The following is a 23,332-nucleotide window of genomic DNA, read 5'->3' as shown; positions in this document are numbered from 1 at the left end:
TGTACATAGACATAATGACATTTGAAATGTCTGTATTCCTTTGAAAATGTTTACTGTAAACGTTTTATTGTTTATTTCACTTTTGTTTATTATCTATTTCACTTGCTTTGGCAATGTAAACATATGTTTCCCATGCCAATAAAGCCCTTTGAATTGAATTGAATTGAGAGAGCGAGAGCGAGAGCGAGAGAGAGAGAGGGATAGAGAGAGAGGGAGATAAAGAGAGAGAGGGAGAGAAAATTATATCCTAACATTATATGAGTGGGATAGAACGTCAGACATATTTCACAACAAAGTTTAATTGCTGAAGACTTACAAATGGGCCTTGCAGACCTACATCGCCGGGACCGCCAGGTAAGCCTGGATACCCCTTGGACCAAAACAGAAACCAGAAGAAAGGACAAACAATTAGTGAGGAAAGTAAAGTACATTTTGCAAAGTAAGCTGTTAATTGTAGGAGACTTGGGCAATTTCCTTGTCTGGGCATGTAACCATTAATGTGATTGTTGATTGATTGATTGATTGGTTGATTGATTGATTGAGAAGAGTCTCTCCTTCAGCATACTTAGCTCGAACTAATGCCAGAGAACAAGAGAGAGGAACACAGCCAAGGTTTCTGGTTAGTACAGGGAGCAGTGTGTGTATGTAACTCTCCCTCTGTACATCCAATCTATGCCAACGGTTAACTAAAATCAAATCATTCAAATGAAACTCCATCCCTGTTATGCAATCATTCCAAAAGAAAACTATATTTTACAAGGACCCTGACATCAACACTGAATTATTCCTGAAGCCCTTGCCTTTGTGGTTTTGCTTGTCTGCAGTGTGGCTGTTACAGGACAGGAAGGTTTGGCCAGGGCCACCACCACTCATCCCACTGACTGGCTGCAGCCAGCCAGGAAACCATCCAGTCAGCCAACCAACCAGCCAGCCAACCTGTCAGCCAGCCAGCCAGCAAGTCAACCAGTTAGCCAGCCAGCCAGCGAGGCTGCCAAGGAGACAGCCAGCCAGCCAGCCAACCTGTCACCCAGCCAGCCAGCAAGTCAACCAGTTAGCCAGCCAGCCAGCGAGGCTGCCAAGGAGACAGGCAGCCAGTCAGCCAGTCAGCCAGCCAGCCAGCCAAGGAGACAAGCAGCCAGTCAGCAGCCAGACGATCAGCCAGGGAGCCAGCCAGCCAGCCAGAAGCTCAGGGCTGGTGACCAAAGACACAAACCTGGAGCTGTCTGTCCACAGGCCCTAAGCCAGCAAGGAGCATCAACCAGTCTCTCTCTGTCTCCAGACACTCCACAGAACACTGCAGTGCTCACAAAGCTCAGCTACACTAGAACGCTCACAGACACAGACAGGGATTAACCACAAGGAGAGAGAGAGAGGGAGGGACACAAGTCAAGGCTACAGAAGAGCATTCACAGACAGACAGAGAGAGAGAGGTACACAAGTCAAGGCTACAGAAGAGCATTCACAGACAGACAGAGAGAGAGAGGTACACAAGTCAAGGCTACAGAATAACATTCACAGACAGACAGAGAGAGAGAGAGGTACACAAGTCAAGGCTACAGAATAACATTCACAGACAGACACAGAGAGAGGGACTACAGAAGAGCATTCGCAGACAGACAGAGAGAGAGAGGTACACAAGTCAAGGCTACAGAAGAGCATTCACAGACAGACAGAGAGAGGAGGGACACAGGTCAAGGCTACAGAATAACATTCACAGACAGACAGACAGAGAGAGAGAGGTACACAGGTCAAGGCTACAGAAGAGCATTCACAGACAGACAGAGAGAGGAGGGACACAGGTCAAGGCTACAGAAGAGCATTCACAGACAGACAGACAGAGAGAGAGGTACACAAGTCAAGGCTACAGAATAACATTCACAGACAGACAGAGAGAGAGAGGTACACAGGTCAAGGCTACAGAAGAGCATTCACAGACAGACAGAGAGAGAGAGGTACACAAGTCAAGGCTACAGAAGAGCATTCACAGACAGACAGAGAGAGAGAGGTACACAGGTCAAGGCTACAGAATAACATTCACAGACAGACAGACAGAGAGAGAGAGAGGTACACAGGTCAAGGCTACAGAAGAGCATTCACAGACAGACAGAGAGAGAGAGGTACACAGGTCAAGGCTACAGAAGAGCATTCACAGACAGACAGACAGAGAGAGGGACTACAGAAAAGCATTCACAGACAGACAGGGGAAGAGAACATAGGAGGATAGTGTACAGAACTCTAAGATAGGTGTCCTGAACGCTAAAGAGGAAATAGCATTTATATTGAGATATGGGACAGAGCCATACAGTAGTTACATCATTTATAGATACTGCCTTGAGGTTCAGAGTTACAGTTGATCAACCACAGAAAATACGGAAACTAAGAAAACAAAAAGTGCTTTTGACATGCCTCCAAACCCCTGGGAGGCAGGGACTGAGCTGCCAACATGCCACCAGTGTAATGCTTCCAGACACTCTCTCTAAGTGGTGCATATAGACATTGTGTACTTAGTTCTGTACTTACCCTGGACCCCATCTCCCCAGGAACACCCAACGGACCTGCAGGACCACGGTCACCCTGGGAAACACAAGCACAGGAGAAGGATCGTTAACCGCTGCACCACCACCGACCTGCACCTCCATACATCCAACCATCAAACCTATCGGCTCCACAGGACTTGAGAGGTAATATGAGAGCCTCCAGAACACAGTACAGGCTAGAGTGACGGCTGTAAATATCACAAGGTGGGCATTTAAAGTGGATACTAATGTCTGTCTATAGTAAAACCCACTCACACCATGTAACAAGACTGGCCAGCTTGTTAAAGTAAAACTCTGTAGGTTGTGGATGGATGAGCCTGACTTGGTCTCTCCTCTAGTATCAAACAGCCTGACTGGGTCTCTCCTCTAGTATCTAACAGTCTGACTGGGTCTCTCCTCTAGTATCTAACAGTCTGACTGGGCCTCTCCTCTAGTCTCTAACAGTCTGACTTGGTCTCTCCTCTAGTATCTAACAGTCTGACTGGGTCTCTCCTCTAGTATCTAACAGCCTGACTGGGTCTCTCCTCTAGTATCTAACAGTCTGACTGGGTCTCTCCTCTAGTATCTAACAGTCTGACTGGGTCTCTCCTCTAGTATCTAACAGTCTGACTGGGTCTCTCCTCTAGTATCTAACAGCCTGACTGGGTCTCTCCTCTAGTATCTAACAGTCTGACTGGGTCTCTCCTCTAGTATCTAACAGTCTGACTGGGTCTCTCCTCTAGTATCTGACAGTCTGACTGGGTCTCTCCTCTAGTGTCTAACAGCCTGACTGCGTCTCTCCTCTAGTATCTAACAGTCTGACTGGGTCTCTCCTCTAGTATCTAACAGTCTGACTGGGTCTCTCCTCTAGTATCTGACAGTCTGACTGGGTCTCTCCTCTAGTGTCTAACAGCCTGACTGCGTCTCTCCTCTAGTATCTAACAGCCTGACTGGGTCTCTCCTCTAGTCTCTAACAGTCTGACTGGGTCTCTCCTCTAGTCTCTAACAGTCTGACTGGGTCTCTCCTCTAGTATCTAACAGTTTGACTGGGTCTCTCCTCTAGTATCTAACAGTTTGACTGGGTCTCTCCTCTAGTATCTAACAGTCTGACTGGGTCTCTCCACTAGTCTCTAACAGTCTGACTGGGTCTCTCCTCTAGTATCTAACAGTCTGACTGGGTCTCTCCTCTAGTGTCTAACAGCCTGACTGCGTCTCTCCTCTAGTATCTAACAGCCTGACTGGGTCTCTCCTCTAGTCTCTAACAGTCTGACTGGGTCTCTCCTCTAGTCTCTAACAGTCTGACTGGGTCTCTCCTCTAGTATCTAACAGTTTGACTGGGTCTCTCCTCTAGTATCTAACAGTTTGACTGGGTCTCTCCTCTAGTATCTAACAGTCTGACTGGGTCTCTCCACTAGTCTCTAACAGTCTGACTGGGTCTCTCCTCTAGTATCTAACAGTCTGACTGGGTCTATCCTCTAGTATCTAACAGCCTGACTGGGTCTCTCCTCTAGTATCTAACGGTCTGACTGGGTCTCTCCTCAAGTCTCTAACAGTCTGACTGGGTCTCTCCTCAAGTCTCTAACGGTCTGACTGGGTCTCTCCTCTAGTATCTAACAGCCTGACTGGGTCTCTCCTCTAGTCTCTAACAGCCTGACTGGGTCTCTCCTCTAGTCTCTAACAGCCTGACTGGGTCTCTCCTCTAGTATCTAACAGTCTGACTGGGTCTCTCCTCTATTATCTAACAGTCTGACTGGGTCTCTCCTCTAGTATCTAACAGTCTGACTGGGTCTCTCCTCTAGTCTCTAACAGTCTGACTGGGTCTCTCCTCTAGTCTCTAACAGTCTGACTGGGTCTCTCCTCTAGTATCTAACAGTCTGACTGGGTCTCTCCTCTAGTCTCTAACAGTCTGACTGGGTCTCTCCTCTAGTATCTAACAGTCTGACTGGGTCTCTCCTCTAGTATCTAACAGTCTGACTGGGTCTCTCCTCTAGTATCTAACAGTCTGACTGGGTCTCTCCTCTAGTATCTAACAGTCTAACTGGGTCTCTCCTCTAGTATCTAACAGTCTGACTGGGTCTCTCCTCTAGTATCTAACAGTCTGACTGGGTCTCTCCTCTAGTATCTAACAGTCTGACTGGGTCTCTCCTCTAGTATCTAAAAGTCTGACTGGGTCTCTCCTCTAGTATCTAACAGTCTGACTGGGTCTCTCCACTGGTATCTAACAGTCTGACTGGGTCTCTCCTCTAGTATCTAACAGTCTGACTGGGTCTCTCCACTGGTATCTAACAGTCTGACTGGGTCTCTCCTCTAGTATCTAACAGCCTGACTGGGTCTCTCCTCTAGTCTCTAACAGTCTGACTGGGTCTCTCCTCTAGTATCTAACAGTCTGACTGGGTCTCTCCTCTAGTATCTAACAGTCTGACTGGGTCTCTCCTCTAGTATCTAACAGCCTGACTGGGTCTCTCCTCTAGTATCTAACAGTCTGACTGGGTCTCTCCTCTAGTATCTAACAGTCTGACTGGGTCTCTCCTCTAGTATCTAACAGTCTGACTGGGTCTCTCCTCTAGTATCTAACAGTCTGACTGGGTCTCTCCACTAGTATCTAACAGTCTGACTGGGTCTCTCCTCTAGTATCTAACAGTCTGACTGGGTCTCTCCTCTAGTATCTAACAGTCTGACTGGGTCTCTCCTCTAGTATCTAACAGTCTGACTGGGTCTCTCCTCTAGTATCTAACAGTCTGACTGGGTCTCTCCTCTAGTATCTAACAGTCTGACTGGGTCTCTCCTCTAGTATCTAACAGTCTGACTGGGTCTCTCCTCTAGTATCTAACAGTCTGACTGGGTCTCTCCTCTAGTATCTAACAGTCTGACTGGGTCTCTCCTCTAGTATCTAACAGTCTGACTGGGTCTCTCCTCTAGTATCTAACAGTCTGACTGGGTCTCTCCTCTAGTATCTAACAGTCTGACTGGGTCTCTCCTCTAGTATCTAACAGTCTGACTGGGTCTCTCCACTAGTATCTAACAGTCTGACTGGGTCTCTCCTCTAGTATCTAACAGTCTGACTGGGTCTCTCCTCTAGTATCTAACAGTCTGACTGGGTCTCTCCTCTAGTATCTAACAGTCTGACTGGGTCTCTCCTCTAGTATCTAACAGTCTGACTGGGTCTCTCCACTAGTATCTAACAGTCTGACTGGGTCTCTCCTCTAGTATCTAACAGTCTGACTGGGTCTCTCCTCTAGTCTCTAACAGTCTGACTGGGTCTCTCCTCTAGTATCTAACAGTCTGACTGGGTCTCTCCACTAGTATCTAACAGTCTGACTGGGTCTCTCCTCTAGTATCTAACAGTCTGACTGGGTCTCTCCTCTAGTATCTAACAGTCTGACTGGGTCTCTCCTCTAGTATCTAACAGTCTGACTGGGTCTCTCCTCTAGTATCTAACAGTCTGACTGGGTCTCTCCTCTAGTATCTAACAGTCTGACTGGGCCTCTCCTCTAGTATCTAACAGTCTGACTGGGTTTCTCCTCTAGTCTCTAACAGTCTGACTGGGTCTCTCCTCTAGTATCTAACAGTCTGACTGGGTCTCTCCACTAGTATCTAACAGTCTGACTGGGTCTCTCCTCTAGTATCTAACAGTCTGACTGGGTCTCTCCTCTAGTATCTAACAGTCTGACTGGGTCTCTCCTCTAGTATCTAACAGTCTGACTGGGTCTCTCCTCTAGTATCTAACAGTCTGACTGGGCCTCTCCTCTAGTATCTAACAGTCTGACTGGGTTTCTCCTCTAGTCTCTAACAGTCTGACTGGGTCTCTCCTCTAGTATCTAACAGTCTGACTGGGTCTCTCCACTAGTATCTAACAGTCTGACTGGGTCTCTCCTCTAGTATCTAACAGTCTGACTGGGTCTCTCCTCTAGTCTCTAACAGCCTGACTGGGTCTCTCCTCTAGTATCTAACAGTCTGACTGGGTCTCTCCTCTAGTATCTAACAGTCTGACTGGGTCTCTCCTCTAGTATCTAACAGTCTGACTGGGTCTCTCCTCTAGTCTCTAACAGTCTGACTGGGTCTCTCCTCTAGTCTCTAACAGTCTGACTGGGTCTCTCCTCTAGTATCTAACAGTCTGACTGGGTCTCTCCTCTAGTCTCTAACAGTCTGACTGGGTCTCTCCTCTAGTATCTAACAGTCTGACTGGGTCTCTCCTCTAGTATCTAACAGTCTGACTGGGTCTCTCCTCTAGTATCTAACAGTCTGACTGGGTCTCTCCTCTAGTATCTAACAGTCTGACTGGGTCTCTCCTCTAGTATCTAACAGTCTGACTGGGTCTCTCCTCTAGTATCTAACAGTCTGACTGGGTCTCTCCTCTAGTCTCTAACAGTCTGACTGGGTCTCTCCTCTAGTATCTAACAGTCTGACTGGGTCTCTCCTCTAGTATCTAACAGTCTAACTGGGTCTCTCCTCTAGTATCTAACAGTCTGACTGGGTCTCTCCTCTAGTATCTAACAGTCTGACTGGGTCTCTCCTCAAGTCTCTAACGGTCTGACTGGGTCTCTCCTCTAGTATCTAACAGCCTGACTGGGTCTCTCCTCTAGTCTCTAACAGCCTGACTGGGTCTCTCCTCTAGTCTCTAACAGCCTGACTGGGTCTCTCCTCTAGTATCTAACAGTCTGACTGGGTCTCTCCTCTAGTATCTAACAGTCTGACTGGGTCTCTCCTCTAGTATCTAACAGTCTGACTGGGTCTCTCCTCTAGTCTCTAACAGTCTGACTGGGTCTCTCCTCTAGTCTCTAACAGTCTGACTGGGTCTCTCCTCTAGTATCTAACAGTCTGACTGGGTCTCTCCTCTAGTCTCTAACAGTCTGACTGGGTCTCTCCTCTAGTATCTAACAGTCTGACTGGGTCTCTCCTCTAGTATCTAACAGTCTGACTGGGTCTCTCCTCTAGTATCTAACAGTCTGACTGGGTCTCTCCTCTAGTATCTAACAGTCTGACTGGGTCTCTCCTCTAGTATCTAACAGTCTGACTGGGTCTCTCCTCTAGTATCTAACAGTCTGACTGGGTCTCTCCTCTAGTCTCTAACAGTCTGACTGGGTCTCTCCTCTAGTATCTAACAGTCTGACTGGGTCTCTCCTCTAGTATCTAACAGTCTAACTGGGTCTCTCCTCTAGTATCTAACAGTCTGACTGGGTCTCTCCTTTAGTATCTAACAGTCTGACTGGGTCTCTCCTCTAGTATCTAACAGTCTGACTGGGTCTCTCCTCTAGTATCTAACAGTCTGACTGGGTCTCTCCTCTAGTATCTAACAGTCTGACTGGGTCTCTCCTCTAGTCTCTAACAGTCTGACTGGGTCTCTCCTCTAGTATCTAACAGTCTGACTGGGTCTCTCCTCTAGTATCTAACAGTCTGACTGGGTCTCTCCTCTAGTATCTAACAGTCTGACTGGGTCTCTCCTCTAGTATCTAACAGTCTGACTGGGTCTCTCCTCTAGTATCTAACAGTCTGACTGGGTCTCTCCTCAAGTCTCTAACGGTCTGACTGGGTCTCTCCTCTAGTATCTAACAGCCTGACTGGGTCTCTCCTCTAGTCTCTAACAGCCTGACTGGGTCTCTCCTCTAGTCTCTAACAGCCTGACTGGGTCTCTCCTCTAGTATCTAACAGTCTGACTGGGTCTCTCCTCTAGTATCTAACAGTCTGACTGGGTCTCTCCTCTAGTATCTAACAGTCTGACTGGGTCTCTCCTCTAGTCTCTAACAGTCTGACTGGGTCTCTCCTCTAGTCTCTAACAGTCTGACTGGGTCTCTCCTCTAGTATCTAACAGTCTGACTGGGTCTCTCCTCTAGTCTCTAACAGTCTGACTGGGTCTCTCCTCTAGTATCTAACAGTCTGACTGGGTCTCTCCTCTAGTATCTAACAGTCTAACTGGGTCTCTCCTCTAGTATCTAACAGTCTGACTGGGTCTCTCCTCTAGTATCTAACAGTCTGACTGGGTCTCTCCTCTAGTATCTAACAGTCTGACTGGGTCTCTCCTCTAGTATCTAACAGTCTGACTGGGTCTCTCCTCTAGTCTCTAACAGTCTGACTGGGTCTCTCCTCTAGTATCTAACAGTCTAACTGGGTCTCTCCTCTAGTATCTAACAGTCTGACTGGGTCTCTCCTCTAGTATCTAACAGTCTGACTGGGTCTCTCCTCTAGTATCTAACAGTCTGACTGGGTCTCTCCTCTAGTATCTAACAGTCTGACTGGGTCTCTCCTCTAGTCTCTAACAGTCTGACTGGGTCTCTCCATTGGTATCTAACAATCTGACTGGGTCTCTCCTCTAGTCTCTAACAGTCTGACTGGGTCTCTCCTCTAGTATCTAACAGTCTGACTGGGTCTCTCCTCTAGTATCTAACAGTCTGACTGGGTCTCTCCTCTAGTATCTAACAGTCTGACTGGGTCTCTCCTCTAGTATCTAACAGTCTGACTGGGTCTCTCCTCTAGTATCTAACAGTCTGACTGGGTCTCTCCACTAGTATCTAACAGTCTGACTGGGTCTCTCCTCTAGTATCTAACAGCCTGACTGGGTCTCTCCTCTAGTATCTAACAGTCTGACTGGGTCTCTCCTCTAGTATCTAACAGTCTGACTGGGTCTCTCCTCTAGTATCTAACAGTCTGACTGGGTCTCTCCTCTAGTATCTAACAGTCTGACTGGGTCTCTCCTCTATTATCTAACAGTCTGACTGGGTCTCTCCTCTAGTATCTAACAGTCTGACTGGGTCTCTCCTCTAGTATCTAACAGTCTGACTGGGTCTCTCCTCTAGTATCTAACAGTCTGACTGGGTCTCTCCACTAGTATCTAACAGTCTGACTGGGTCTCTCCTCTAGTATCTAACAGTCTGACTGGGTCTCTCCTCTAGTATCTAACAGTCTGACTGGGTCTCTCCTCTAGTATCTAACAGTCTGACTGGGTCTCTCCACTAGTATCTAACAGTCTGACTGGGTCTCTCCTCTAGTATCTAACAGTCTGACTGGGTCTCTCCTCTAGTATCTAACAGTCTGACTGGGTCTCTCCTCTAGTATCTAACAGTCTGACTGGGTCTCTCCTCTAGTATCTAACAGTCTGACTGGGTCTCTCCTCTAGTATCTAACAGTCTGACTGGGTTTCTCCTCTAGTCTCTAACAGTCTGACTGGGTCTCTCCTCTAGTATCTAACAGTCTGACTGGGTCTCTCCACTAGTATCTAACAGTCTGACTGGGTCTCTCCTCTAGTATCTAACAGTCTGACTGGGTCTCTCCTCTAGTATCTAACAGTCTGACTGGGTCTCTCCTCTAGTATCTAACAGTCTGACTGGGTCTCTCCTCTAGTATCTAACAGTCTGACTGGGTCTCTCCTCTAGAATCTAACAGTCTGACTGGGTCTCTCCACTAGTATCTAACAGTCTGACTGGGTCTCTCCTCTAGTATCTAACAATCTGACTGGGTCTCTCCTCTAGTATCTAACAGTCTGACTGGGTCTCTCCTCTAGTCTCTAACAGTCTGACTGGGTCTCTCCTCTAGTCTCTAACAGTCTGACTGGGTCTCTCCTCTAGTATCTAACAGTCTGACTGGGTCTCTCCTCTAGTCTCTAACAGTCTGACTGGGTCTCTCCTCTAGTATCTAACAGTCTGACTGGGTCTCTCCTCTAGTATCTAACAGCCTGACTGAGTCTCTCCTCTAGTATCTAACAGTCTGACTGGGTCTCTCCTCTAGTATCTAACAGTCTGACTGGGTCTCTCCTCTAGTATCTAACAGTCTGACTGGGTCTCTCCTCTAGTATCTAACAGCCTGACTGGGTCTCTCCTCTAGTATCTAACAGTCTGACTGGGTCTCTCCTCTAGTATCTAACAGTCTGACTGGGTCTCTCCTCTAGTCTCTAACAGTCTGACTGGGTCTCTCCTCTAGTATCTAACAGTCTGACTGGGTCTCTCCTCTAGTATCTAACAGTCTGACTGGGTCTCTCCTCTAGTATCTAACAGTCTGACTGGGTCTCTCCTCTAGTATCTAACAGTCTGACTGGGTCTCTCCTCTAGTATTTAACAGTCTGACTGGGTCTCTCCTCTAGTATCTAACAGTCTGACTGGGTCTCTCCTCTAGTATTTAACAGTCTGACTGGGTCTCTCCTCTAGTATCTAACAGTCTGACTGGGTCTCTCCTCTAGTATCTAACAGTCTGACTGGGTCTCTCCACTGGTATCTAACAGTCTGACTGGGTCTCTCCACTAGTATCTAACAATCTGACTGGGTCTCTCCTCTAGTCTCTAACAGTCTGACTGGGTCTCTCCTCTAGTCTCTAACAGTCTGACTGGGTCTCTCCTCTAGTATCTAACAGTCTGACTGGGTCTCTCCTCTAGTCTCTAACAGTCTGACTGGGTCTCTCCTCTAGTCTCTAACAGTCTGACTGGGTCTCTCCTCTAGTATCTAACAGTCTGACTGGGTCTCTCCTCTAGTCTCTAACAGTCTGACTGGGTCTCTCCTCTAGTATCTAACAGTCTGACTGGGTCTCTCCTCTAGTATCTAACAGTCTGACTGGGTCTCTCCTCTAGTATCTAACAGTCTGACTGGGTCTCTCCTCTAGTATCTAACAGTCTGACTGGGTCTCTCCTCTAGTATCTAACAGTCTGACTGGGTCTCTCCTCTAGTATCTAACAGCCTGACTGGGTCTCTCCTCTAGTATCTAACAGTCTGACTGGGTCTCTCCTCTAGTATCTAACAGTCTGACTGGGTCTCTCCTCTAGTATCTAACAGTCTGACTGGGTCTCTCCTCTAGTATCTAACAGTCTGACTGGGTCTCTCCTCTAGTATCTAACAGTCTGACTGGGTCTCTCCTCTAGTATCTAACAGTCTGACTGGGTCTCTCCTCTAGTTTCTAACAGTCTGACTGGGTCTCTCCTCTAGTATCTAACAGTCTGACTGGGTCTCTCCACTGGTATCTAACAGTCTGACTGGGTCTCTCCTCTAGTCTCTAAAAGTCTGACTGGGTCTCTCCTCTAGTATCTAACAGTCTGACTGGGTCTCTCCTCTAGTATCTAACAGTCTGACTGGGTCTCTCCTCTAGTATCTAACAGTCTGACTGGGTCTCTCCACTAGTATCTAACAGTCTGACTGGGTCTCTCCTCTAGTATCTAACAGTCTGACTGGGTCTCTCCTCTAGTATCTAACAGTCTGACTGGGTCTCTCCTCTAGTATCTAACAGTCTGACTGGGTCTCTCCTCTAGTATCTAACAGTCTGACTGGGTCTCTCCTCTAGTATCTAACAGTCTGACTGGGTCTCTCCTCTAGTATCTAACAGTCTGACTGGGTCTCTCCTCTAGTATCTAACAGTCTGACTGGGTCTCTCCTCTAGTATCTAACAGTCTGACTGGGTCTCTCCTCTAGTATCTAACAGTCTGACTGGGTCTCTCCTCTAGTATCTAACAGTCTGACTGGGTCTCTCCTCTAGTATCTAACAGTCTGACTGGGTCTCTCCTCTGGTATCTAACAGTCTGACTGGGTCTCTCCTCTAGTCTCTAACAGTCTGACTGGGTCTCTCCTCTAGTATCTAACAGTCTGACTGGGTCTCTCCTCTAGTCTCTAACAGTCTGACTGGGTCTCTCCTCTAGTATCTAACAGTCTGACTGGGTCTCTCCTCTAGTCTCTAACAGCTGACTGGGTCTCTCCTCTAGTATCTAACAGTCTGACTGGGTCTCTCCTCTAGTCTCTAACAGTCTGACTGGGTCTCTCCTCTAGTATCTAACAGTCTGACTGGGTCTCTCCTCTAGTATCTAACAGTCTGACTGGGTCTCTCCTCTAGTATCTAACAGTCTGACTGCGTCTCTCCTCTAGTCTCTAACAGTCTGTATCATTTATCTTTTAATCCACTCCTGTCTTGACTGTACACGCACTGGTACACTACTCCCTCACTGTAACCAGCCAACTGTACAGTAAAAACAAAGAATAGATTTAGAGCTCTGTATTTGAAAAATCTGTCTAAATCAAACTGCGTAATTGGATTAAATGTATTTAATCTGAAAGGAATTCACTGGCTGACAGGGTACGGCTGGTTCTGATGCTGACAGATACAATGTAAGTCATAAGGAGGGGCAACGACGGTGTAGGTCTGTCTGAGAGAGAGCGAGAGAGAGCGAGAGAGAGAGAGAGAGACGGAGTTAGATATATAGATATATACAGTGGGGCAAAAAAGTATTTAGTCAGCCACCAATTGTGCAAGTTCTCCCACTTAAAAAGATGAGAGAGGCCTGTAATTTTCATCATAGGTACACTTCAACTATGACAGACAAAATGAGGAAAAAAAATCCAGAAAATCACATTGTATGATTTTTTATGAATTTATTTGCAAATTATGGTGGAAAATAAGTATTTGGTCAATAGCAAAAGTTTATCTCAATACTTTGTTATATACCCTTTGTTGGCAATGACAGAGGTCAAACGTTTTCTGTAAGTCTTCACAAGGTTTTCACACACTGTTGCTGGTATTTTGGCCCATTCCTCCATGCAGATCTCCTCTAGAGCGGTGATGTTTTGGGGCTGTTGCTGGGCAACACGGACTTTCAACTCCCTCCAAAGATTTTCTATGGGGTTGAGGTCTGGAGACTGGCTAGGCCACTCCAGGACCTTGAAATGCTTCTTACGAAGCCACTCCTTCGTTGCCCGGGCGGTGTGTTTGGGATCATTGTCATGCTGAAAGACCCAGCCACGTTTCATCTTCAATGCCCTTGCTGATGGAAGGAGGTTTTCACTCAAAATCTGACGATACATGGCCCCATTCATTCTTTCCTTTACACAGATCAGTCGTCCTGGTCCCTTTGCAGAAAAACAGCCCCAAAGCATGATGTTTCCACCCCCATGCTTCACAGTAGGTATGGTGTTCTTTGGATGCAACTCAGCATTCTTTGTCCTCCAAACATGACGAGTTGAGTTTTTACCAAAAAGTTCTATTTTGGTTTCATCTGACCATATGACATTCTCCCAATCTTCTTCTGGATCATCCAAATGCTCTCTAGCAAACTTCAGACGGGCCTGGACATGTACTGGCTTAAGCAGGGGGACACGTCTGGCACTGCAGGATTTGAGTCCCTGGCGGCGTAGTGTGTTACTGATGGTAGGCTTTGTTACTTTGGTCCCAGCTCTCTGCAGGTCATTCACTAGGTCCCCCCGTGTGGTTCTGGGATTTTTGCTCACCGTTCTTGTGATCATTTTGACCCCACGGGGTGAGATCTTGCGTGGAGCCCCAGATCGAGGGAGATTATCAGTGGTCTTGTATGTCTTCCATTTCCTAATAATTGCTCCCACAGTTGATTTCTTCAAACCAAGCTGCTTACCTATTGCAGATTCAGTCTTCCCAGCCTGGTGCAGGTCTACAATTTTGTTTCTGGTGTCCTTTGACAGCTCTTTGGTCTTGGCCATAGTGGAGTTTGGAGTGTGACTGTTTGAGGTTGTGGACAGGTGTCTTTTATACTGATAACAAGTTCAAACAGGTGCCATTAATACAGGTAACGAGTGGAGGACAGAGGAGCCTCTTAAAGAAGAAGTTACAGTTATGTGAGAGACAGAAATCTTGCTTGTTTGTAGGTGACCAAATACTTATTTTCCACCATAATTTGCAAATAAATTCATTAAAAATCCTACAATGTGATTTTCTGGATTTTCTTTTCTCATTTTGTCTGTCATAGTTGAAGTGTACCTATGGTGAAAATTACAGGCCTCTCTCATCTTTTTAAGTGGGAGAACTTGCACAATTGGTGGCTGACTAAATACAAAAAAGTATTTAGTCAGCCACTTTTTTGCCCCACTGTATATATATATAAAGAGAGAGAGAGAGAGAGAGAGAGAGAGAGAGAGAGGTGTAGGTCTCTCTGAGAGAGCAAGCATTTTAGAGCAATGTTCTGACAGAGAGAAGGTGTTGCTGGGTAGGCTAGGGAGCTGGACCGGGGCATCCAACTGAGTGCCTGTCAATATTCAGCAGTCAGGACCTCAGTGAAGTAATTTAAGTCAACAGTCAGGGAGCAGCAGGGGAAGCTGAGTTCTGACAGTTGAGGGTTGAAGGGTGATGATTGGGGTTTAGTGTTGTCATAAGCACAGGAACTAGTTGGGAAACATCCCGAGGGGTCTCTCTATCCCCATACAGCTTGGAGACTTAAAATGAACACATATTTAAGGAGCATGACCCACACAGTGGGAACACCGAGACAGTGGGAACACAGTAATTGCTGGGTGATGTTTATGATATTGGGTGATGTTTATTATATTATTGATATGGATGTGAGGGTGGTCAGTGTTTGTCTAAGTCTGTCTGTCTGTCTCTCGGTCTGTCTGTCTGCCTGGCCCTCAGCGTCTGGCTAATCCACTCAAAGCCTAATGGCAGAAAAAACACCACTCTACCTTTTCACCAGGATCTCCAGCTCCCCCTGACGTACCGATCAGGCCCGCTGGACCCTGCAGATGGGAGAGAGATGAAATGGAAAGAGATGCAATAGAAAGAGATGAGAGAGATGGGAGAAAGGAGAGAGGTAGAGAGAGGGAGAAAGGGGGAGAGGAGAGAGAATGAGAGAGAGTGAGAGAGAGAGAACGAGAAAGAGAGCAAGAGAAAGAGATGAGAAAGATGGGAGAGAGGAGAGATAGAAAGAGAAGAGAGAGAGAAGGGGGAGAGGTGAGAGAGTGAGAGAGAGAAAGAGAGCGCGAGAGATAGAAAGAGCAGAGAGAGAAGGAGAAAGGGGAGAGGAGAGAGAGTGAGAGAAAGAGAGCGAGAGCGAGAAAGAGCAGAGAGAGAGAAGGAGAAAGGGGAGAGGAGAGAGAGTGAGAGAAAGAGAGCGAGAGCGAGAAAGAGCAGAGAGAGAGAAGGAGAAAGGGGAGAGGAGAGAGAGTGAGATAGAGAGTGGTCAATAGCATACACATGTCAGGGTAAAGTACGTCTATGAGGGGAGAGATGATCCCCACCCATCAGACAGTTCTTTTCAACCTGTTTTGACAGTAGGAATGCAGGGGGTCATAGATGACTGTGTATTGGTGATGTAAGGATGGGGTAAGTAGTGGCATCACATGCTTTATAAAGGAAATGACATGAAGGAACCATGAAGGAACCAAGGGGAAATTCCCTCAATGAAAGTTGAGCACATTAAACTGAACAATGTAATTATCACATGCAATGTTTCATGTTACTAAAAAAGTAATGAGGCAATGAAATGTATGTCAAAATGCTAATTTCGTGTTGTATGAACAAGGCAATAAAAACATACATTCCTTTCCCAGTATTCACAAGCCATAGTCCTAGGCTATTTACTGCTGTAGGTAAAGAAATGAGGTCACACAAGCCAAAGTCCTAGGCTATTTACTGCTGTAGGTAAAGAAATGAGGTCACACAAGCCATAGTCCTAGGCTATTTACTGCTGTAGGTAAAGAAATGAGGTCACACAAGCCATAGTCCTAAGCTATTTACTGCTGTAGGTAAAGAAATGAGGTCACACAAGCCATAGTCCTAAGCTATTTACTGCTGTAGGTAAAGAAATGAGGTCACACAAGCCATAGTCCTAAGCTATTTACTGCTGCAGGTAAAGAAATGAGGTCACACAAGCCATAGTCCTAGGCTATTTACTGCTGTAGGTAAAGAAATGAGGTCACACATGGTATAGTATTTGGGGGCCATATTCTGTGTGTGTCTCTCACACTATAGTATACTTTTTGCCCAGCAGCAGTATTCTAAAGTATGGGACCTTTGTTTGCTTCATATACAGTACACTCTTGTATCCATGTACAGTATTTACCTGACTGATGTGTGTTATCCCAACAAATCCGGTGTAAATACAGTTTACTGATGAATCCATCCATTTAACCTGGGCTGATTCTATTTTTTACATGTTTTCATTTAACATTTATTTAAACAGGCTACCAATTAAGAAAAAAGTACTATTTACATTGACTGCTTGGCAAGACGCAAAAGGCCTCCTGTGGGGACGGGCTGGGATAAAAAATACAATAAACATTTAAGACAAAACAGACAGAAGACACTGGCAACAGCACAAATACAACAGCAAACTAATAGTGGATGTGGGTGAAGTGACGCAACATGCTTCCTTACATAACGCAACACAAACTAGAGGCATCGGGTGACAACTAGAAACAACTACATATCTCAACAACCTGTTTATCTATTTGTAAGTTGGCTTGGAGGGAATACTCAACACCAGGGGGCTGAGTAATGAAAGGACATTTTTCCATGCTCGTTTCTAATTTTCGGGAGTCTTAGCAAACAATGTAATTGTACACAGTGTTCTGCCACCCAGCTCTGTGTAACAGGCCTGCAGCAGCAGAGTTCTAGTCCAGCTGGAAGAGCCATCTAACATCCCACTGACCTTCTCCAGACACGTGTGGACCTCTTGCTAACGAAGAGAACACTGGCTAATGTAAATATCAGAAAAAACATGGACAATAATCCCTTCCAGATCAGTCATCTGGATAAAGGGCTGAGGTTTGGCCCAGCGCCAGAGTCTTTGGCGAGGAGAGGAGCTGCATCTCTTGACCCCAGTGCATCCTGAAAAGGGTAGTTAGAGGCTGGTGAAAACATGTCCCAAGTTTGCTAAACCCAGTGTGGTCACTGTGGTTGTCTTACGTTGTAGGAGGCAAATTTGCGATATGTATTTCATTCTTGTACGAGAGATGTATTTCATTCTTGTACAAGAGATGTATTTAATTATTGTACAAGAGATGTATTTAATTATTGTACAAGAGATGTATTTAATTATTGTACAAGAGATGTATTTAATTATTGTACAAGAGATGTATTTAATTATTGTACAAGAGATGTACTGTACTTAGATGTGTTATGTGTTTTGGTGGCTACATTTCTTGCCTCTTTCTTCACAGTCTACTTTCTATCTTTCCCAATCATGTCATAGTTACTCAACAAGGGGTGTGTTTGACAGAGACAGGCCACATCTGGAGCCTGTTAGAGGTAGACTGCAGAGCTCAAGTCTGAGAGGAGGGTTGTATAGAGTGGGGATGGGGACAGACAGAGAGGATGGTTGTATAGAGAAGGGATGGGGACAGACAGAGAGGAGGGTTGTATAGAGTGGGGATGGGGACAGACAGAGAGGAGGGTTGTATAGAGTGGGGATGGGGACAGACAGAGAGGAGGGTTGTATAGAGTGGGGATGGGGACAGACAGAGAGGAGGGCTGTATAGAGTGGGGATGGGGACAGACAGAGAGGAGGGTTGTATAGAGTGGGGATGGGGACAGACAGAGAGGAGGGTTGTATAGAGTGGGGATGGGGACAGACAGAGAAGAGGGTTGTATAGAGTGGGGATGGGGACAGACAGAGAGGAGGGTTGTATAGAGTGGGGATGGGGACGGACAGAGAAGAGGGTTGTATAGAGTGGGGATGGGGACAGACAGAGAGGAGGGTTGTATAGAGTGGGGATGGGGACAGACAGAGAGGAGGGTTGTATAGAGTGGGGATGGGGACAGACAGAGAGGAGGGTTGTATAGAGTGGGGATGGGGACAGACAGAGAGGAGGGTTGTATAGAGTGGGGATGGGGACAGACAGAGAGGAGGGTTGTATAGAGTGGGGATGGGGACAGACAGAGAGGAGGGTTGTATAGAGTGGGGATGGGGACAGACAGAGAGGAGGGTTGTATAGAGTGGGGATGGGGACAGACAGAGAGGAGGGTTGTATAGAGTGGGGATGGGGACAGACAGAGAGGAGGGTTGTATAGAGTGGGGATGGGGACAGACAGAGAAGAGGGTTGTATAGAGTGGGGATGGGGACAGACAGAGAGGAGGGTTGTATAGAGTGGGGATGGGGACAGACAGAGAGGAGGGTTGTATAGAGTGGGGATGGGGACAGACAGAGAGGAGGGCTGTATAGAGTGGGGATGGGGACAGACAGAGAGGAGGGTTGTATAGAGTGGGGATGGGGACAGACAGAGAGGAGGGTTGTATAGAGTGGGGATGGGGACAGACAGAGAGGATGGTTGTATAGAGTGGGGATGGGGACAGACAGAGAGGAGGGTTGTATAGAGTGGGGATGGGGACAGACAGAGAAGAGGGTTGTATAGAGTGGGGATGGGGACAGACAGAGAGGAGGGTTGTATAGAGTGGGGATGGGGACGGACAGAGAAGAGGGTTGTATAGAGTGGGGATGGGGACAGACAGAGAGGAGGGTTGTATAGAGTGGGGATGGGGACAGACAGAGAGGAGGGTTGTATAGAGTGGGGATGGGGACAGACAGAGAGGAGGGTTGTATAGAGTGGGGATGGGGACAGACAGAGAGGAGGGTTGTATAGAGTGGGGATGGGGACAGACAGAGAGGATGGTTGTATAGAGTGGGGATGGGGACAGACAGAGAGGAGGGTTGTATAGAGTGGGGATGGGGACAGACAGAGAGGAGGGTTGTATAGAGTGGGGATGGGGACAGACAGAGAGGAGGGTTGTATAGAGTGGGGATGGGGACAGACAGAAAAGAGGGCTGTATAGAGTGGGGATGGGGACAGACAGAAAAGAGGGTTGTATAGAGTGGGGATGGGGACAGACAGAGAGGAGGGTTGTATAGAGTGGGGATGGGGACAGACAGAAAAGAGGGCTGTATAGAGTGGGGATGGGGACAGACAGAAAAGAGGGTTGTATAGAGTGGGGATGGGGACAGACAGAGAGGAGGGTTGTATAGAGTGGGGATGGGGACAGACAGAGAGGAGGGTTGTATAGAGTGGGGATGGGGACAGACAGAGAGGAGGGTTGTATAGAGTGGGGATGGGGACAGACAGAAAAGAGGGTTGTATAGAGTGGGGATGGGGACAGACAGAGAGGAGGGTTGTATAGAGTGGGGATGGGGACAGACAGAGAGGAGGGTTGTATAGAGTGGGGATGGGGACAGACAGAAAAGAGGGCTGTATAGAGTGGGGATGGGGACAGACAGAGAGGAGGGTTGTATAGAGTGGGGATGGGGACAGACAGAGAGGAGGGTTGTATAGAGTGGGGATGGGGACAGACAGAAAAGAGGGTTGTATAGAGTGGGGATGGGGACAGACAGAGAGGAGGGTTGTATAGAGTGGGGAGCCAAGGATCAGACGTCACTTCTGGACTGCATTAATTAGAAACGTGACAGGAGGAAGAGGGGCAGGAAGAGGGGGAAGGAAGAGGAGAGTAAGGGGGAGGAGGAGGAGGAGGAGAAGAAGAGAAGGAGGAGCAGAGGAAGAAGGGGAGGAGGAGCAGAGGAAGGAGTGGATGAGGAGGTAGGAAACATTTTTGGTAATTTGTTGCTAAACAGAGAGGATGCTGGGGCTGGGCCAATATGGCCAGAGGTGTGAAAGACGCTGCAGTGCTGCACTGGTTCCTCTAAATAGTTCTGTGTGAAAGATGAGCATTTCTGTGTGAGGAACACTCCAGTGTGTGGCTGGAAGTCCTAAACATCCACAGCTGGTACAAACCAGACATCTACATTCCTGTCTGTTCTAATCTATATAATAAACAACATACATCTACATTCCTGTCTGTTCTAATCTATATAATAAACATCATACATCTACATTCCTGTCTGTTCTAATCTATATAATTAACAACATACATTCGCAATACCTGACACTTTCATCCGTACAGTACATAAAGCCAGCTTATGAAAACATAGTAGCCAACCGCAAAAAACATATCCACAGTATGGTATAAGCCTTAGCATAGCCCCAGGCATACAGGCAGCTAAGATTTGCAGTTGGACTGTAATGGCTGTGAGTAGAGACAGAGGCAGGCAGCTGGGAGTCATGGGAACACTAGTGACTCCCGATGCACACAAAATACCTTAAATGTGGCATGAAGTGGGACAACATGGTATTCTGTATCATTTAACAGGAAACTAGGCTTTCTTCAGATGGGGCTTGGAGAGTTTTAGAGCTCCATCTGCAGCAATCTGCTTTCTTAGGTGTGTGTGTGTGTGTCTGCAGCGATCTGCTTTCTCAGGTGTGTGTGTGTGTGTCTGCAGCGATCTGCTTTCTCAGGTGTGTGTGTGTCTGCAGCGATCTGCTTTCTCAGGTGTCTGTGTGTGTGTCTGCAGCGATCTGCTTTCTCAGGTGTGTGTGTGTCTGCAGCGATCTGCTTTCTCAGGTGTGTGTGTGTCTGCAGCGATCTGCTTTCTCAGGTGTGTGTGTGTCTGCAGCGATCTGCTTTCTCAGGTGTGTGTGTCTGCAGCGATCTGCTTTCTCAGGTGTGTGTGTGTCTGCAGCGATCTGCTTTCTCAGGTGTGTTTGTGTCTGCAGCGATCTGCTTTCTCAGGTGTGTGTGTCTGCAGCGATCTGCTTTCTCAGGTGTGTTTGTGTCTGCAGCGATCTGCTTTCTCAGGTGTGTGTGTGTCTGCAGCGATCTGCTTTCTCAGGTGTGTTTGTGTCTGCAGCGATCTGCTTTCTCAGGTGTGTGTGTGTCTGTCTGCATCGATCTGCTTTCTCAGGTGTGTGTGTGTGTCTGCAGCGATCTGCTTTCTCAGGTGTGTGTGTCTGTCTGCAGCGATCTGCTTTCTCAGGTGTGTGTGTGTCTGCAGCGATCTGCTTTCTCAGGTGTGTTTGTGTCTGCAGCGATCTGCTTTCTCAGGTGTGTGTGTCTGTCTGCAGCGATCTGCTTTCTCAGGTGTGTGTGTGTCTGCAGCGATCTGCTTTCTCAGGTGTGTGTGTGTCTGCAGCGATCTGCTTTCTCAGGTGTGTGTGTCTGTCTGCAGCGATCTGCTTTCTCAGGTGTGTTTGTGTGTGTCTGCAGCGATCTGCTTTCTCAGGTGTGTGTGTGTGTGTCTGCATCGATCTGCTTTCTCAGGTGTGTGTGTGTCTGCAGCGATCTGCTTTCTCAGGTGTGTGTGTCTGTCTGCAGCGATCTGCTTTCTCAGGTGTGTGTGTCTGTCTGCAGCGATCTGCTTTCTCAGGTGTGTGTGTGTCTGCAGCGATCTGCTTTCTCAGGTGTGTGTGTGTCTGCAGCGATCTGCTTTCTCAGGTGTGTGTGTCTGTCTGCAGCGATCTGCTTTCTCAGGTGTGTGTGTGTGTCTGCAGCGATCTGCTTTCTCAGGTGTGTTTGTGTCTGCAGCGATCTGCTTTCTCAGGTGGGTGTGTCTGTCTGCAGCGATCTGCTTTCTCAGGTGTGTGTGTGTCTGCAGCGATCTGCTTTCTCAGGTGTGTGTGTCTGCAGCGATCTGCTTTCTCAGGTGTCTGTGTGTGTCTGCAGCGATCTGCTTTCTCAGGTGTCTGTGTGTGTCTGCAGCGATCTGCTTTCTCAGGTGTGTGTGTGTGTCTGCAGCGATCTGCTTTCTCAGGTGTGTGTGTGTCTGCAGCGATCTGCTTTCTCAGGTGTGTGTGTGTCTGCAGCGATCTGCTTTCTCAGGTGTGTGTGTGTCTGCAGCGATCTGCTTTCTCAGGTGTGTGTGTGTCTGCAGCGATCTGCTTTCTCAGGTGTGTGTGTGTCTGCAGCGATCTGCTTTCTCAGGTGTGTTTGTGTCTGTCTGCAGCGATCTGCTTTCTCAGGTGTGTGTGTGTATCTGCAGCGATCTGCTTTCTCAGGTGTGTGTGTGTCTGCAGCGATCTGCTTTCTCAGGTGTGTGTGTCTGTCTGCAGCGATCTGCTTTCTCAGGTGTGTGTGTGTATCTGCAGCGATCTGCTTTCTCAGGTGTGTGTGTGTCTGCAGCGATCTGCTTTCTCAGGTGTGTGTGTCTGTCTGCAGCGATCTGCTTTCTCAGGTGTGTGTGTGTGTGTCTGCAGCGATCTGCTTTCTCAGGTGTGTTTGTGTGTGTCTGCAGCGATCTGCTTTCTCAGGTGGGTGTGTGTGTGTCTGCAGCGATCTGCTTTCTCAGGTGTGTGTGTGTCTGCAGCGATCTGCTTTCTCAGGTGTGTGTGTCTGCAGCGATCTGCTTTCTCAGGTGTGTGTGTCTGCAGCGATCTGCTTTCTCAGGTGCGTATGTCTGTCTGCAGCGATCTGCTTTCTCAGGTGTGTGTGTGTGTCTGCAGCGATCTGCTTTCTCAGATGTGTGTGTGTCTGCAGCGATCTGCTTTCTCAGGTGTGTTTGTGTCTGCAGCGATCTGCTTTCTCAGGTGTGTGTGTCTGCAGCGATCTGCTTTCTCAGGTGTCTGTGTGTGTCTGCAGCGATCTGCTTTCTCAGGTGTGTTTGTGTCTGCAGCGATCTGCTTTCTCAGGTGTGTGTGTGTCTGCAGCGATCTGCTTTCTCAGGTGTGTGTGTGTCTGCAGCGATCTGCTTTCTCAGGTGTGTGTGTGTCTGCAGCGATCTGCTTTCTCAGGTGTGTGTGTGTCTGCAGCGATCTGCTTTCTCAGGTGTGTGTGTCTGCAGCGATCTGCTTTCTCAGGTGTGTGTGTGTCTGCAGCGATCTGCTTTCTCAGGTGTGTGTGTGTCTGCAGCGATCTGCTTTCTCAGGTGTGTGTGTCTGCAGCGATCTGCTTTCTCAGGTGTGTGTGTGTGTCTGCAGCGATCTGCTTTCTCAGGTGTGTTTGTGTCTGCAGCGATCTGCTTTCTCAGGTGTGTGTCTGTCTGCATCGATCTGCTTTCTCAGGTGTGTGTCTGTCTGCATCGATCTGCTTTCTCAGGTGTGTGTGTGTGTCTGCAGCGATCTGCTTTCTCAGGTGTGTGTGTCTGTCTGCAGCGATCTGCTTTCTCAGGTGTGTGTGTGTGTCTGCAGCGATCTGCTTTCTCAGGTGTGTTTGTGTCTGCAGCGATCTGCTTTCTCAGGTGGGTGTGTCTGTCTGCAGCGATCTGCTTTCTCAGGTGTGTGTGTGTCTGCAGCGATCTGCTTTCTCAGGTGTGTGTGTCTGCAGCGATCTGCTTTCTCAGGTGTCTGTGTGTGTC

At 47.6% G+C, this 23,332-nt stretch overlaps 1 protein-coding gene across 2 annotated transcripts in view; it reads right to left on the bottom strand.

The window, feature by feature from the left end:
* Nucleotides 1-23,332, bottom strand: part of LOC129810766 (collagen alpha-1(XXIV) chain-like) — a 234,889-nt gene that overhangs the window by 92,262 nt on the left and 119,295 nt on the right. For both annotated transcript variants that reach the window (XM_055861629.1, XM_055861630.1), the window contains exons 25-27: nucleotides 14,903-14,956; nucleotides 2,521-2,574; nucleotides 317-370 (exon numbers count right to left, since the gene is read on the bottom strand). In XM_055861629.1, coding sequence (XP_055717604.1) covers nucleotides 317-370; nucleotides 2,521-2,574; nucleotides 14,903-14,956 — 162 coding nt within the window. The remainder of the gene's footprint in view (nucleotides 1-316; nucleotides 371-2,520; nucleotides 2,575-14,902; nucleotides 14,957-23,332) is intronic.

The sequence above is a fragment of the Salvelinus fontinalis genome, chromosome 14 (assembly GCF_029448725.1).
Source record: "Salvelinus fontinalis isolate EN_2023a chromosome 14, ASM2944872v1, whole genome shotgun sequence".
NCBI lineage: Eukaryota > Metazoa > Chordata > Actinopteri > Salmoniformes > Salmonidae > Salvelinus > Salvelinus fontinalis.
The sequence above is the reverse complement of the archived record's forward strand: the minus strand, read 5'-3'. Positions and strand labels throughout refer to the sequence as shown.